This window comes from Carassius auratus, chromosome 47 (assembly GCF_003368295.1).
Source record: "Carassius auratus strain Wakin chromosome 47, ASM336829v1, whole genome shotgun sequence".
In the NCBI taxonomy this organism is placed as follows: Eukaryota; Metazoa; Chordata; class Actinopteri; order Cypriniformes; family Cyprinidae; genus Carassius; species Carassius auratus.
The window spans coordinates 15,164,578-15,182,202 of NC_039289.1; the positions used below are offsets into that span (position 1 = coordinate 15,164,578).

At 37.2% G+C, this 17,625-nt stretch overlaps 1 protein-coding gene across 3 annotated transcripts in view; it reads right to left on the reverse strand.

Annotated features, from left to right (window-relative positions):
* LOC113065212 (WW domain-containing transcription regulator protein 1-like) overlaps positions 1-17,625 on the reverse strand; it is a 46,278-nt gene that overhangs the window by 7,645 nt on the left and 21,008 nt on the right. The window contains exons 2-6 of one of the 3 annotated variants that reach the window (XM_026236474.1): positions 14,865-15,004; positions 10,322-10,423; positions 3,225-3,460; positions 444-565; positions 208-320 (exon numbers count right to left, since the gene is read on the reverse strand). In XM_026236474.1, the coding sequence (XP_026092259.1) occupies positions 208-320; positions 444-565; positions 3,225-3,460; positions 10,322-10,423; positions 14,865-15,004 (713 nt within the window). Of the gene's footprint in view, positions 1-207; positions 321-443; positions 569-3,224; positions 3,461-10,321; positions 10,424-14,864; positions 15,005-17,625 lie in introns of all 3 variants that reach the window. The other 2 variants (XM_026236473.1, XM_026236475.1) reach the window with 2 other exon arrangements.

The window sequence follows — 17,625 nt, forward strand, 5'->3', positions numbered from 1 at the left end:
ACTGTCATCTCATAATGCAATACAAACTGACACAAAGCTACTTAAAACTAAAAATTAAAACAATAAAATATTCAAATTAAATAATATAGATATTAACTGAAATTCTAAATCTAAAAACTTAAAGTTAACAAAAACTACATAAACATTTTAAAAAGACAAAAACATAAAAAAAAAAAAAAAATAAGAGTAGGTTTGCTTGTACTGTACCTGTGTCCATCTCCTCCATGCTATTAAGGAAGTCCTCTGGAGTGGTGGGGATGCTGTAGCAGCCCAGTCCCAGCCCGCTGTCTGTGCTTTGCTCTCGCGAGTGATACGGCCCGCTGCGCACACACACACACACACGTTAAACACAACTTTACTCCCTGAGAAAGTGATCTGGGACCAAATCAAACTCATTTGTAACATTATACTAAGAGCTTTGAGACAGTAAAGATCACTCTTGCCTGTTGAGGAAGGGGTCTGAGCTGTTGTTGGGCATGTTGCCCTGCGTCATTGGTGGAGAGCTGATGTTTGCTGCCACTGGTGCCATATTATCAGAGTCCATGGGCAGCTGCCGGAGCGCCACCTCCTGGAGAAACACAGACACACACTGTAACCCCAACACACTCACAGAGATCACTTCACCCTGTTAACCATTAGAGACGGTTAAACGTTAAACATTAGGAACTAAAATGCTGTCAGAAAGAACTAACATGTAGACTCAGTCAATGAACATATGACTTTGTTTAAATAAACCTGCCAATCTGTGGTCATAAAAATGCTTTACTGCTATGACTAAAATAAATCCAACATGCCTTGCATTTAAGTTATTAGTGCTGGCACAATTATCAGGAACATACAATAGATGTAAACTAATATAAATGTAGTTTATTCAATACTCAAATATGAATTAAAACTAGTTTGATATAGATAAATACCAAAATGTGTTTTATTGGGTAGGGGGTTATTACTATTCTGGTGGCACTTTCTGTTAGTAGCAGAGAGATACACTCTTTAATATTTTTATGTCAATATTTAATTATAGGCATTGGATATATGTATATATTTAATAGCTATAGTGGGTAGTTAAAACATCTTCAGATGAGACAAAATACAGATACTTGGTTCACTAAAACGTGACAATATTTTAATATTATTTTTACAAAATATTTGTCTTTTAATTACAAAAAGTAATACAATGCAGTTGTATTTAATATATATTCTAACTAATCTAGGGCTGTAATTAATGGTTATTTTGGTAATCAAGTAATCTACTGATTATTTTGACAACTCAGTAATCTGATATTTTTTAGTAACACAAAGAGACCTAAGTGAAAACAGGGCTTTAGTATGACTATTTATGTATAAATCAGGATGTACAATGCATGGCATATTTAGACAATAGATTGATGTCCTAGGTTTATAAATGGTTTATGAATGATTAAGTTACAGATCTAGTGAGATAATGCACACTGTTTTTCCAGATGATTTCAAGCAATGTAAATTCACAGCGTATACAGAAGAAGAGTTTAACCCCTTTCACACATACAGTACTGGTAAAGTACCAGTAAAGTTACCATTAATAGATCATGTGTGAACAGGACCTTTTCAAAAATCCCGGTGAATTTGTTCTGGCAATCATATCATTTTTATGGAAATTACATGATTACTCAGAGCTGTTTACAAAGCTCCGCTGCTTTATAACTAGTTTTTCTATGTAAATGTGCGCTAGATGGACATCTTTGACTATTGTGCCTCACTGCTTTTTGTCGCACTTCTCCATTCATCAGCGTGTCTCGTGTGGCTAGAAATGTTAGTTTGGTTGAGAGAGAACGCTGTGCCCACTGGTATGCGAACTCATCGAAAGTGATATCATTTAACAAGAGTTTATTTTTTAATGTAGGATTATTTTTTTTCCGCAGCCAAATGCTGCACGCCGGAAATCCGCTTATAGACCCTGTTAATTAAACTTTTTTATTAATATTAATTTAATTTACAATATTCAAACAACTCTTTTATTACAAATTATATTTTCATAGAATAACAATTTAAATAATTTAGCACACTTGGTATTCCCTTTTACTTTAAGGATTACTGTATATAAGAAATAAGTGAATTTTAAGCCGAAATACCAAAATTACTTAAACTAAAAATGAAATTAATATAATGTAAAGCTAAATAGTGATGCCATCCTCCAGTTCAGCTCTCTTCCAATAGTGTCTGTGCAATCAGTCAAGCGTCTTGTGCCGACAGCTGTTGAGATGAAGAGGTCTTCACAGGGGATCTGTCTCTGGGGCTCATCTAGTTGACGTGGTCTCTGCTGACATTCAGGGCTGTAGAGGTCATCTCTAGCTGTGATCTACCATCTGATCTGGATACAGACTGGATCTGGGTGGCTACAAAAAGCTGCATACACATTTCTGCGTACAATTCATCTGGTCAGAGCAGCTCGGCCTGTTTATATATAGATGAGCATCTCTTGGCATGAGATTCAGGGTGGAGTGTGTTCACAAAAACAGCTGCAAGAATTCAGACCAGAAGAAAACTGTGGAAGACGTCCAGCACCAGAAACCAATGTCTGACTTGTCCATGGTCGATGTCTGTTTTTTAAAGCTGTTCTTTTTTCAGCTTTAGTCCACAAACATGTCCATCACCACAGTCCATGTTAACAGACTCACTGAAGAGTCAGAGATGTTTCATATAAACACATCTGCGTGAGGTCTGTCTGCCGCTGGACTGATGTGTTCTCGTTCGAATCTCTTCTGTAAACCTGAGCTGTGATTTATGTTGCTTGCTGAGAGCAGACACAACTTCAGTACCACCAGAGGGCGTAAAACTTCACATAACACTCTCTTGTGTTACAAATATAATATAGCATTTATTATTCATTTGAATTAGTTTTTATTTTTATATTTTCAGTTTGCATTTTAAATGTAGAATATGTTTGTATAGTGTGCTTTTTTATTACTTTTCTTTTTATTACGGTTTACTTTTTGATATTTGTATTTTATTTTATTTCAAACACAAAACAACAAATAAATTATCCTTTGTGTGGTTTATTTTTTTGTAAAATGTTGTTCAGGTTTGAGGCATCAAGAAATGATTTATTTTGCACAGCAGTAAGGAAAGAAGAATTTTTGGTTTGGGTTAAAACGTTTTGCCGCCTTTCCGAATTCCAGTTATTTCCATGTCTGTTTTGCCTTTTATGCTATATTCGGCAGCGTGTTTCTCCGGCAGACACTCACCTGTCTGAGGAGCTCCTCCTGTCTCCTCTGGATGCGTTCTCGCTCCATCTGGATGCGCTGGAGTCTCATCTTCTGCTGGTGCTGCTGTGTGCTCATGGGGCCGCTCATGTTCATCATGGGCTGAGAGCTCTGCTGCTGGGGACCCTGGACCGGGACCTGGACCTGCTGCTGGACCGGGACCTGCTGTTGCTGCTGCTGCTGCTGGAGGTGCTGCTGATGAGCCTGCTGGTTCAGCACTGCCACAAACACACAACAAACACCCTTAGATCCTTTACTGAGCAGAGAAATCACAAGAACTTTATCGATCTGGCAACCTTAATCCTGATTGGCTTGTTTTGAACAATAAGTAATTTACAAGGCACCAGGCATCTACAATGTATTTTCCGAGTTGTACAATACATACTTGATTTTAAAGTCAATATAAGTCTAAATTATGGTCATTGGTTCTGTGATTGGTTGCTTTCCATAGTCAGATTCAGTCAGATGAATGGCAGATCATAATGTTTATGTTTCTGATTGTCTGAGGAAAAACAGGTTAAACACAGATGACACACAAACACGATGACTCAATTACAGCTGGCCAGAATGCAGCATGGAAAGTATTTACCGAGAAATCTCTTCCCAGTCCTATTGAAAAATAATAATAATTCTGGCCTTAAAACAGCTTCATTGTGGCTCTGTTGTGATTGGCTAAGCTCTGGGTACCAGTGTAGTTCACATTGTTGATGGCAACTGTAGATAAGGGCCTCTTTTAAATAACACAAGAACTGATAATATTTGTTTTATATCTTTTAGTTGAAATAAACTTTTTTTAAAGCCAACAAGGTTGTACATTTTTGAGAATGAATTGTTTACAATAATTACTGCATCCTACTGTGATTTCATTTATCTCTAGAGTACTGGATTGTTAAAAGCTGTTCTGTTTCAGTGTAAAGAACGTTTGATATTTTCAGAGGAGCAGACAGATAAGAAATAATGTTTGCCTCACAACTGACCTTTTGATCTACAGCACAATATGTTTCACATGCTTTACTTCAAACTCAACCAGTTTCAAGATCATAATCGTTTCACCCCACACAGGAAGAAATGAGCTGCAGCTCCAGTGAAGAGTGCTGCTGACTCGTGACCAGATGGAGCATGTGTGTATCTGTCTGTGCGGTGTGTTTATCGGTTGGGTAAACCACTTTCACATGGACAAATCATTCCTGGAAAAGGCAGATGTGGGCTGAAATGGTCATGAGACATGGCACAAACAAAGCACACTCTTTCTGCTCTCCGGCTCATGCCAGCAGCTTGTCCTGCTCTTGGATTAATTGTTGCACTGCTTATTTAAAAACAAAAATGGCTCCCTGACTTACGTAACACCATGACCAATGATCAGGTGCCTGGAAAGCACTCGACAATCTTAAGACTGGGTTTGTATTGTGTTCCATTTGGTGGAAATCTCAACTTCAATTTCAATTTACACTCTAAAAAACAAAAGTTCTTCATTGGCTTTGATGGCTCCGTGAAGAACCATTGGGGTTCTTTGGGGAAGCTGAAATTGTTCTTCTATGGCATCACTGCATACTTACTATGTGAAAAAAATTAATTATGTGCATACCTGTTCTTACGTTGGGCTTATACTAATGTAATTGTGTATGTTATTACACTGTCAACTGTCTACTAAACTTCTCATATTCATAACTTGGTAGCACTTTAACTAACAAGCCTGTAGAGAAATATAGCATACATTTAAAAACCAAAGTATAGTTTTGGCTTAATCCCTAAATTCTTACCTTTTGTTACTGTAAGTGCACGTACTGTAAAACAAAGTCCAACTCAAAACTAAATAACGACAAATTAGAATCTAAAAACTGTTACAAATCAACATTTACACTATGAGCACATTTTTTTAACACAAGTACACAGTTACAGATACATAAACAGGAACCCAATGGTTTTCTTGAGATGTACAGTGTGCTGTAGAACAAATAATCCAACAGAAGAGACTCTAACTATATAATCATGTAATGCCAAAGGCCCATTCGCACCAAATACGATAACTATATAAGCACACACTCGTCTGCCGCTTTAAATTCTCGACCTTGTTATGGCACAATTGATTCTGATTGTTTCTATGTGTCTTTATCATTATGCTGTGGTGTGGACTGCTATTCTTTAATATTGAGAAATATTTTTGGAATCATATCTTAATATAAATCTTTAGTCATTGGCCTTCGTGTGAATAGGCCTTAATTGTGCTCACCACTAGAATCACATTAGTATAATAAGTCTATGAGGGCGTTCACACAGGACACCTACTTCAATTCCAAATCAGCTAGATCAGGGCGTCCAATCCAGCTCCTGGAGGGCCACTATCCTGCAGAGTTAAACGCACCTTAACCATCTAATCAAGGTCTTCAGGGTCACTAAAATCAGACAGTTGTGTGTGGTCTGGAGGACATTGGCCCTCCAGGAGCAGGACAGGCCACCCCTGAGGTAGATGAAGTGCAATGGACTGGAATGACACAGCAATGCCATCGGTTCGATTCTCAGGGAATGCATGATATATGTACCATGAATGCAAAGTTAAGTTGCTTTGGATAAAAGTGTCTGTCAAATGTATAAATGTAAAAGTACTGGTCAAAAGAGTACATACACAAGTCTCTGTAGTTTTCAGGTCTCTAGATACAGTGTGACTTGTGTCTCTCATTCAAGAAATCTTGTTTTAATGTCTATCAGACATAAATTATAAGTCTGAGTGAACAAGCACACCTCTCCACAACAAGTATTTTTGACTCAATATCTATTCATATCCTTGAGATAGTAAATCACTCCCTGCAGCTTGGCATTTTCCCTTCTGATCTTAAATCGGTGTATAAAAAAAAGAGGGAGCTCAGATATTTTAACTCCTAGTAATTATAGGCCCATCTCAAATCTTACATTTTCAGTAAAATATTAGAGAAAATAGGTTTTTAATAGGTTAAGTATATTCTTAAATGCAAATTTGAAACTAGAGATGTTTCAGTCTGGTTTTAGAAAATACCATAGTAAAGAGACTGCTCTTATTAAAGTTGTAAATTACATAAATATAAACCTTGACAGAAATTGGCCTTCGGAAATTGGCCTTCTTGACTTGAGTGCAGTGTTTGATACAATAGATCTCCAGATTCTTTTAAATAGATTAAGTGACTATGATGGTCTATCTGGAATGGTTTTAAATTGTTTTTTATCATATCTTGGTGAAAGAACATTTGTAGTATCTATTAATAATACCTGAATATAACAAGGTACCATGTGGGGTTCCTCAGGGATCAGTTTTAGGACCACTCCTTTTTAATCTATAAATGTTACCTCACAGTCACATCATCAGGAGGCATGGTATCGCTTTCATAGCTATGTTGATGACACTCAGTTGTATGTAGCCATGTCTCCTGATAACCCTGTTCAAATTGAATGTTTGGATGTCACAAAACTTCTTACAACTTAACCAAGATAAAGCTGAAGTATTGATTATTAGATCACAAGCGCAGAGAGAGAAATTGACCCCTAAACTAAATATACTCGGATCAAACCCAAGCCATGTGGCAAAAAAAGTAGGAGTTGTCTTTGATTCTGATTTTAACTTTAAAGCTTGTGTATGTAATGTTACCAAAACAGCATTTTATCATCTGAAGAACACTGATAAAGTAAGATAATTTATTTCTCTGAGCAACACAGAAAAATTAATGCATGCATTTATAACTAGCAGTCTTGACTATCGTAATGCCCTTCTTTCTGGTCTACCAAAGAATACAATTAACCAGTTGCAATTAATCCAAAATACTGCTGCTCAAATACTGACAAAAATCAAAAAAGAGGGACCATATTACACCAGTGTTAAAGTCATTACACTGGTTACCTGTTAGTTTTCGTATTGATTTTAAAAATCTTTTATTAGTTAATAAGGCATTGCACAGACTTGCTCCAGACTATCTTTCAAAAATGCTTACAGTATACGAACCTAGACAGACTCTCATGTCTGTAAAGCACTTTGAATTGCATTAACTTGTTTAGAAAAGTGCTATATAAATAAAATTTGCTTGCTTGCTTGTTCAAATCCCCAAACCTTAAGTCTTGAACATGTCTACAGGACCCCCATCTTCTCGAATGTGCAAAAGACTCAATCAAACTTACTGGGTGGAAACAAGTTGAGCCTATCACCCTCTGTGTATCTCTGTTCTACTATAAATGGATTTCTGTTGGAAAGGGTTACATAATGCACAAGAGAACAGTTTCACACTGGCACTTAACCAATTTCCTTGTTAGACTAAATGCAGTGATTCTTCAGACTTGCTAAAGACATTTTCAGGCTATCAACTGTCTAGTTAACAGGAAGACAACACATTAACTATCGAAGTGTGGTAAATGATAAACCAGGTCAAAATGTCAAGAGATACCACCAACTCATGTCATCACCCTAAAACGACTTTTAGAGGAACAAATCTGCTTCATGTAAAGAAACCAGCAACTAAACTCTAAAATCATAACCAGGCAGAAGCCGAGGATTATCACGGTTTTCTTTCTTTATAAGATTTGCAAACAGTTTATCACGTCAAAAAGATCTTCAAAGGATCAGTTATATGGATGGGGTGGAGGATTTGGCAACCGAGCAGTTGAGGAGAAGCAAGGATGGCCTTATATGGTCAGATGAAGAGAAGACATTCGCTAGTTCATCTCACTTCTGTCACTGAAGTCATCAACTATTTTTACTACCAATAAGATATTTCACATTGTGATATTCATTTCCTTGACAATTCAAGGGTAAGTTTACCCAGACATGAAAATTGTCATGAATTGCTCACCAACACCGCAATGTAAACCTTGAAGACTTTCATTCATCCTTGAAACACAAATGAAAATCTTTTGAAATCAGAGATTTCGGTTCACTTAGTCCATTCCACTAAAAGTTGCTTTCTTGATGCAGAAGAGCCCATGAGGTTTGCTCTTGTGTGTCAAGTGTGTAAAGCTGCATTTATTTACCATATTTGATGTGCTCTATAGATCTGTGTTTTATGTGAATATTAATAAGAGCATAAATTCAATCTGTTCATCATATGAAGCAATCAAATCTCTACAGAAACTGCTGTTTATATGGATCCCTTTTATGATGTCTTCATTAACTTTTTAAAGCTTGAAAGTTTTGGTGGAATAGAGTTTCAGTGGAATGACATAAATCTCTCAGGTTTCATTAAAATATCTTAATTTGTGTTTCAAAGATGAATAAGTACTGTAGGTTGAGTCGACAATGACAGATTTTTCATTTTTTAGCTAATCTGATCAATGTTAAAATACTCTGTATAGAACTGAATTATTGTTTCAGTTCTGTTAGGTGTCACTTGTGCTGCAGAAATGATTCATCCAGTAATTGTGATGAAAATGTTGTCTTGGTGCAAATTTACACAAGAAAAGAACAAAATGTTCATGCAATTTTTTTTTTTTTTTTTTTAGGTATAAAGTGACCCAGACATGTTTTTGACAGGCTATGTTTGATTCACGTTTAAATGCCGTTTATCTAGAGGTCAGAGGTCATGGTGTACACTGAGTTCGTAGCCCAACAGGTATTCCCGTGCTGCAGGTCCAGATGTGAAGAGCTTCCAGCCAGACATCTGAGTGTCACAACACCCGCTGTGATAGAAAACACATGTGCAGCGGACGAGAAAGAGAAAGAGAGATCGAACAGTCGATTGAGCTGCTAAAGCCTGACCAACAAAGAGCTTCTTGTTTCATTGATTTCCCAGAAACGGCATAAGCTGTCCAGCAGGGTCAGCAAAAATGACTGGAAAAAAGGAAAGGAAAATGTCCAGTCCAAAAAATCTGTGAGACATTAAAGGACATCCTGTCCCAACAAGAGCTCATAATCAAAGCCTTGGCTAACAGACATCACATTTTGCTCTAGTTACATTTACTTCTGCTTTTTATGGTGAAGATCTGAATAATTGCTCATAAAGACAGAAAAAATGACATGGACTATTTTGCATGTGACATGTGATGTGAGCTTTATGTCCACTACGAGTGTCGTATAACAGTATTCATGATAACTGTGACACACACATATATACATAAATACACATATTCACCTTAATAATTATTGCACTCATCATAAAATGGAAAAAAGAAGACAACACAGTGTCTATTGTGATAATTTTGTTATTGTTAAGTTCTTTTTGCTCATGATATTCGTGTATTGAAATCTAGCATCGTGACAGTAACTAATATCCTCTATTAAAACATAATACATAGAAACTCAGTGTCAATGATCCCCAACTCAGAGCAAATTATGAAACTAAAGTTACAACACACTGTGCACTGGTCAATGTAAACCCAACGAAATTAGTTTCTTAGTGCACAATCTCAGGATGCACCTACTACATAGGATAGACAGCATGCAAATTAGGAGTAGTCTGAGCATTAATGTACTGGACTGTATTAAAAATATACTATATTTGTTGATATTTTTTCTGTAGAATACACATATCTGTTTTTAGTAAGTCACTGGAAAAATCATAATTATATACTTCTTTTGGAAAATGAAAATTTGGTCAACATTTACTAACCCTCGTGCCATTCCAAACTTGAATGACTTTCTTTTTCTGTAAGGTGCCCTTTTTTTGAACCCCACTGTCTTCCACTGTATGGATGAAAACAGTTCTTTGAAACTTTGTCAACTGTGTTTTACAGAAGAATGACAAGTCATACAGGAACCACATGGGGTTGAGTAAATGAACAGAATTTTCATTGTCCCTGAAAATGGTCATGTTAATATATCTGTCAAGGACTGTTAAGTTTTTATAAGTGGAATGATCACTGATCACAAACAACACGTATTAGCAAAAGTATTGCAAATCATCTCTGGATCATTTCACATTCAGTGTAGACACATGCTAGTCACAGCACTAGAGCAACACCCTCATGCCATTTCATCATATTGCATGTTCAGATTAGTGGTAGTGTGGGAAACAGGTCATATTATCAGGAAAGAGATTGTGGGATTGGAGTGGGAGGTGGAAAATGACAGCATTAAATCAGGCTTCTGGGCGGATTGGACTCCAGGAACTCTAGAAGGCAGTACTCACCCACCCGTGGGTCCAGCCATGAGGTGCTTTGGGTTTTGTGGTCAATGAAGTATGTTTCTCCCTGAGGGGTGACGGCCTCCTCCCAACCCTCGGGCAACTGTCCTGTTCAGCAACAGTACAACAGCTAGAGATCAGCCAGCAGCCTGACCCTCACCCAGAGTGATGACCAGAGAAGTGGGCTTTATTCACTGCGCTACTCTTTGGTTGCTTAAATGAGCAAAAATTACACTTTTAGAGGTACAACAGTCACTTTGGCAGTACTCTTAAATGAACAACATATACTGCATTTACCCCTAAAAGGTACAAAGTAGTATTTTAAGTGTATATATAACTAAAGTGCGTCTTTTAAGGGTAAACAAGGACCAAAGTTGTCTGTTTAAGGTTACTGTCGCGGTAACAAGCTGTTGTACCCCTAAATGTTTCATTTATTCATATTTGTTTTGACAGCTTCAATCATCTGTCATAAAATATAATTACTAAAATGACGTTTCCTTTTCAGTTGATGTAACCAAGGTCACAAACTTAAAGCAGTATTCAGTATTACATAATATAATATAGCTGACTTTTCAAAATTCAATCAAATCCAAATGAACAAAATCAAGTTTGTATTCATGGTGGTTTCAAATGGTTGTGAAAATAAATATTTAGACAATTTACAAGAAAATGTTAAATCTAGTAACTTTTAAAAATGTCATGTGGTGCAACCATCAAGTAAAAATAAATAACATAATTTCTTTGCACACGGAATACATATAAGTGTACACATCTTTATATAATTTTTTTTAAAGTTTTAAATATTTTTCAAGATAACTATTTTTTTATCATATTAAAAAAGCTACTGTGGAGTTGCACCAAAAGACACATTTTTAACCTTAACTAACCTTGCCTTGTCATTAAAAAAGTTAAATGATCTGATTATAAGATACCCCTCTATGATATAATTGAATGTTTGAATTCAGTTAAGTAGAATTTGTATTCAGAAATTGAAAACATCCTAATCATATAAGATGTATATTAAAGTCATTGTATGAACGATTTAAATCTTTACATTTTAATACAATTAACAAAAGAGTATCTCATCATTGACCAGATGACACATTCAAACTGAGATAAAGAAAATAAAAATAAAACCTTGCAGCTGCCAGAGTGTGACGTAATATGGCAATTGTTGTTGTAAGTTAGGGGGAAAAAGCTATGGAAAGTATTTAACAAAACTGTATTGTTCTAATAATACACTCCTGCATTAGAGTGTCAATTGCCCATAATCCCTAAGTTTTGAGGGGGGCCCACCATGAATTACTGTGAACACACAACAGGTGAAGACTTAAGCTGGTCTTAACTAAGAGTACAGGAAATCTGCTGTCTCTCAAGTTCCTGAAAGATATAAAAATTAAATCCTCCATCCAGGGACAGAGAAAGCACTAGGAATTGTGGGATTGTCGGCACAGAGTCACGACGTGTGTCTTCTGAAATTGTACTAGTTCCCGGTGAGCCAAAATAGATGACACGGCCATGTCAAAAAAACCCTGAGCAGTTGAGTCACTGGAAGATTGTGTACCAGAGAAATGAGTTAACAAAAGATGAGGGTGAAATGACAACTGTTTGAACGAATGCAGCAGGTCGGCTTAAACATGATTGTTTAAGGATAAGCAGCTTCATTCACATTCACACGAGCGCAGTGGGACATTATCACCACCGCTTCCTCCTTATAGTCATGTGTGATACCTTCTCATTGAAAAGGAAACAAATAATAATAACATTTTGTTTTGTTACATTTTACTATTTTTTATGACAGCTGAAAATGTTCTCTTGGGGGGTAAAAGCTAGGAGTATGGGAGATCAAAGTTTTTGTCAAATATCTTAAGTTTGTTATCTTTACTTCCCGTGAATGGAGACAACATCTCGAACCTCATAGTATGTAACTCTATATGCTGAGATAGTTGGTGTCTGCTTTATTCAGTGCTGGAAGGAATCGTTCTCTCTTTAAACTTTTTCGTCTTGTTCTTGTGCCTCCATCCCCCACCCCCTTGCAGGAATCTGTTTCTCGGCTGGCAACAAAGCAGAGGCACACCTTTTTTTCCATTTCATCACAAATCAGGATTTGGGAAGAAAAAAAGCCAAACTAAGCAAGCACATTTGGAAATCATTTATGGAGCTGACAAAGTCAGAGCCGCGGCCCGTGTCACAGGCAGAGAAACAACACGCAAACGCTACAGAACGCTTTGTGTATGACAGTCAACTAATCTAATGCAGCTTTAAAAGATTTCAGATCTGCCAGCTGGGAGACTTTCTTCTTCATTAAATCAGCTTTTGTCCCCCTCCCCCCTCACTCAGGGCCTCTGATCAACAGATAAACTGCCTTCATGTCATATACACATATGCAAATAGATTACTAAATTAAACACTTTGTTTTAAGTTACTTAGTCTAAAACACTTAGTTTATTAATGTACCTAACCTAAAATAACACAAAAACAGACTTGTAAATATTAATGATACCTTATAAACACATATTAATTAGGTTCAAATACTTTACGTTATTAATGTAACCTGATCTATTTTATTGGACTTCGTATGATTTGTTTTATTAGAAAGTTTTTTTTTTTAGAAAAACATTAAGCATGAAGGTCCAATCCTTAAACATAACACTCAGTGGGGCATAGACAGATTGTTCAAAAACATGCAAATTAGGGTTGAGCCGATAGACGATAGTATCGTGTATCGACGATAGTCAGAGATATTGACATAAGCAGATTTCTCTGTCGATAATCAAGATGATATTAGGCTCATTTTCCTATTAATGTATTAGATTATAATAATAATAACTATTATTTTTATTAGGCTGCTTATTATAATAAAACTCTTCAGCACTGCATTTCACACACACACACACACACACTCACACACACACAGCGCGCGTGAGCGCAGGAGGATTAGAGCCTGTAGTCACTGAAGTTGTCCGCTTTGACTCAGATAACTCTTTAAATCCATGAAATGAAAGAGATAGAAACGGGGAGTTGGTGTCCCACATATTTAATGGCTGCTACACGGCAATGCACTCTTCTCATACATGAGAGATTAACTCTTTCTTGGCTTAAAAATGAAGTAAAGACAAAATAATAACAAGGCAGGAGAGCAAACTTATCTTCCATAGTGTTTCTCACGTGGTCCTTCTCTTAAGACTGATCACTTAAGTTATAACATACGCTATTTGGTGATGATGTATAGGTCTGTGTGAGAACCACTATGGATGATAAGTTCGTTCTGCAGCCTTTTTATTATTGTCATGCACACAGCACTATAATGTGATGCATGCAAAGTACATAGTTTTGGCCGTTACAAAGTCTCCATCCACAAACAGACGTATATCTTCAGCAGATAGAAGGTATTTCATTGTACTTTAACAAGTAATGTGAACGGCCTATATATGTGCACTATTAAACAAGCCTTCACTGACTGAGTTTAATGTCACAGTTATATTAGAGTGTATCTCAGTCTTGTTTCTGTGGCGGTGCGTCGGGTTCGTCATGAGGCGTGCGGTCCAGAGCACTGTATGCATCAGTTCAATTAAACTTTACTCCAAATTAACTTACTTTTTTAAAATACTTTATATTTAACGTGTTCGTTTAGTAGTGTTAAACTGCTGGACTTTAAATGAAATCTACTATTGATTTTCACTGTTGACTGATTTTGCAGAACATTTAGACTAATAACTTCCATGCACAGATGCAGCAGATTTGTCACAGGACGGTGATATGACAGTTGCGTCTGACAATATATGAACTAGCTGTTTTAAATACAGTATTTTTATATTTAACGTTAGTTTATCAGTATGTTTGAGGCTCTCTCTCGCACATCTGCGTGGTTTAAAACACCAGAACAAAGAGTCTCTCTCTTGCTCCACCCATGCATGATAAGATCGTGTATAGTCGATCTCATGGGCTGACGATATGACAATCTGAAAAATTACCATATCGCCCAACACTAATGAAATGTACAAATTTATACTCATTCGTAAAATTTACCTAATTTAATAATTGCCATTTAATAATGGCTTTTCTAAATCAACCCCTATGCATCAAACCAGTATACTATTCCCTACAATACTCCACTAATATAGTGAAAATAATACTTGAATTCCAAATGTATGAATTCAGAAACTGGGTGCGTGGAAAGGCCTGTGGATGCAATCTTATGTTTAGATGGGGTGAGTGACCCTCACAGTGCATTAATATCAGCTGGTCACTCATTACTGTGGTGCACTATGGTTTTGGACACTACTACAAATGGCCGTTGCCTTCAAATAGTGCACTGTACATCTATTACACTCCATGAAGTCAATCCCAATTCCACATCAGAGGTGTGATATTAGATGTGCATGTAAATGGACTGTGCCAGTAAGCACTGGAGTTACACGGGGCGAGCACCTATAGCAAAGCTCCTTTAGCTCCTCCCCAGCTGAGTAAAAACAGCTAAAGAGAGCACGTGTGTTTTCATGAGTAATGGGGAATGTGGACTATTGGGAGGGATGGCTTTCACGCTCACCGAGGTTGGGTTGAGAGAGGGCCATGGTGCGCTGCTGTATGTTGCTGTTGTTGGAGGCTTGATTGTGCAGACCTATCTGGGTCACTGAGGGTGTCATGGTCTTCCTGGGGTCATGCCATGTGGTGATCTTCTCAATGTGACTGCACAAGAAAGAAAACAAAATGTTCACATTAAACACAACTCTAGAAAAGAGCATTCACACGGTTTTGAAGAAAACCTGTATTTTCTAAGGTCAAGCAAATCCAAACTTGTTTTTCTTGTATTCTAGGAACGCACTGGCAAAGTAACAGATGGTGTTTTATGGCTGTGGTGTCCTCGCCAGTTCACGCTCTTCCCCGTCACTCCTCCACCCTGAGTGAACCCTTCAAAACTGCAGCTACGTGAAATTCTGGCTTCTCTGCATTTTTTCATTCAAGGCCACAAGCATCAGAATGGCGGTTGCTAAATGACAGTGTCCCTCAGTCAGTAAACCAGTTTAGCGTTGCTTTCATTATCAGGCTGGCTGTACTGTCAGGGGTGCTCAAACCTGCTCCTGGAGATATGACTTCCGGATGAGATTAGTCTCAGCCTTGTCTGACATTTTCAACCTTGATGAGCAGGTTCAGGCATGTTTTATTAGAGTCGTACCTGAAATCTGTGGGAAAGTAGATCTGCAGGACTGCAGGATACAGTAATGATGATTAAATGCAACACTGGTTAGGCTCCAAAATTGGTTGCCAGTAGACTTATTTACAGTTGATCAACCTGCAAAGCTAAAGGAGTGGACACACTCATGTTCCATTGACTTCCACTTTACACAATTTCATGCAAAGTTTCACATTTGAATTTGTATGAAAGTTGGGTGAACTAAGACCAGTGAATTCATATGATATGACCATAAAGTCACATCACCACCACTGCAGCCTTCAAAGACAGATTCTTCTTCTTCTTCCTTTTTTTTAACTGCTTGCTTTATTTTATTATTCATAAGGTACAGTCATATTAGTGGAAATTTGGCTAAATTTAATTGCCAAAAAAGTCCAGTATTCCAATGTTTACTGTATAGTGATGCAAGAAGCACCACTTACAAACTTTCAAACCAAGCAGTTGAATTTTCTATTGATTAATACAGCAAATTTGTATGACCGAACCGAATCATTTTTGATGAGCTTAATTGCTTTAAATATTACGTAAACTGTGTAGAGTCAGCACTCAAAATTAATCAATATCAAAATCTGGGTTAAAAGATGATCCAGACCCATAAAAACATCAGATTGGTTGATTGTATTCTTTACAGGGGTTTTTAAGTTTAAAACTAAAATATATGCTGCTAAACTCTGCCTACGTGTTTGTACACAAACTGGTCTGAACACAAAATCAGCTGGCTGTTAGTGACCAAATGTGTCACAAAATGCACAAAAGCCTCAATCAGAGAGTGACTCACTCAAACTGTTCACGCTCCGCTGGGAAGATGATCTATTTCCTGCTGATCTCAGGCCTGCACAGTGGCAGAACAGGAAGCCATGTCTCCACGTGCTGCCCCGACAGCAGACCTGCTGCTGCTTGTTTTGAGAAACTATTTTTCTCTTTATTAAACGGTTTCAATTTTTTTTACTGGTTAAATTTCCAAGAACTCTGTATTTCTTTATAAGATCTTAAAATAAAACACTTAAACATAACATGTAAATACTGTTTAGTTTTATCTGACCATTGGTTTCTAAAGAGTAAAGAGTGTTATTAAGAGACTCCAGCTGTGTGGGGTTAATTAACAGAGTTAGGATGCTAGCAGTCTGAGTGGTTTAGATTTCCGAAGGTCTGACAGGAAAGAGAAGGAACGGGCCCTTGGGGTTCTGGGTGGGGCAGCTGTCCCGCACCTGTGGGTTGGGCCCCTTAATTCCCAATATGTGTAGTGGATCATAGTTTAGCAGCGTAATGTTAAAGCAAACAACAATTTACCTAAAATTAGCCAATGGCACAATTTAGCTTTCTCTCATTTTGCAGGACTAGTGGCATAGTGGCACAGGCATAGCATTTTTGTCTGCTTAAAGGGTCATATTCATTATTTTTGCAAAATCATAATGTTTAAAGGCACTATTCGACATAAACAGTTGCTTTTTTTCTTTTGACCATTTTACTGTGAAGTAAGTTTGATCAAGATTGGAGCTAAACTAAGACAATTGAAATTCAAGGGCTAAAGTAGAGAACCCCAGGCCTATATGTTATTTCAGACTCTGAAATTTCCAAATATACAGCCCAGACGAGTCCCCATTTTTTACTTTTCGGTTCCCAGTCTAGGTCTAAAATATGGGGATTATAGTTTTTCAGAAATTCATTTCTGCACTGGTTTGGAAAAATAAAACAGAGATTATGAGGCACAGGGGGCTGACACTCGGGTGTCACATGGCAATGTTTGGGTACAATCCACATGCTGCTTGCAGAGAAAACACACACACACACACACACACATCTCAAATAAACAATGGCTTGGTGGTGGATTAGTGGTGACACACAGGCTGAAACAACACTGACACACATTAAGAGTAGCCAGATGGACACAACACCTCTGAGCTGAGCTTCCCGCTCTTCCTGTTAGCGTGCTAGCTGTGGAAAATAACACACACACTCCAGCACTTGTCATGGGGCAAATTCATGTAAGCAATAGGGCTGCAACAAACAATTATTTTGAGAATTGATTAGTTAGAACAATGAATCAACTAATTGTTGATTATTCAGCTTTTGTAATTAGTTAAAATACTGAGTTGTACATATTCTAACAAATAAA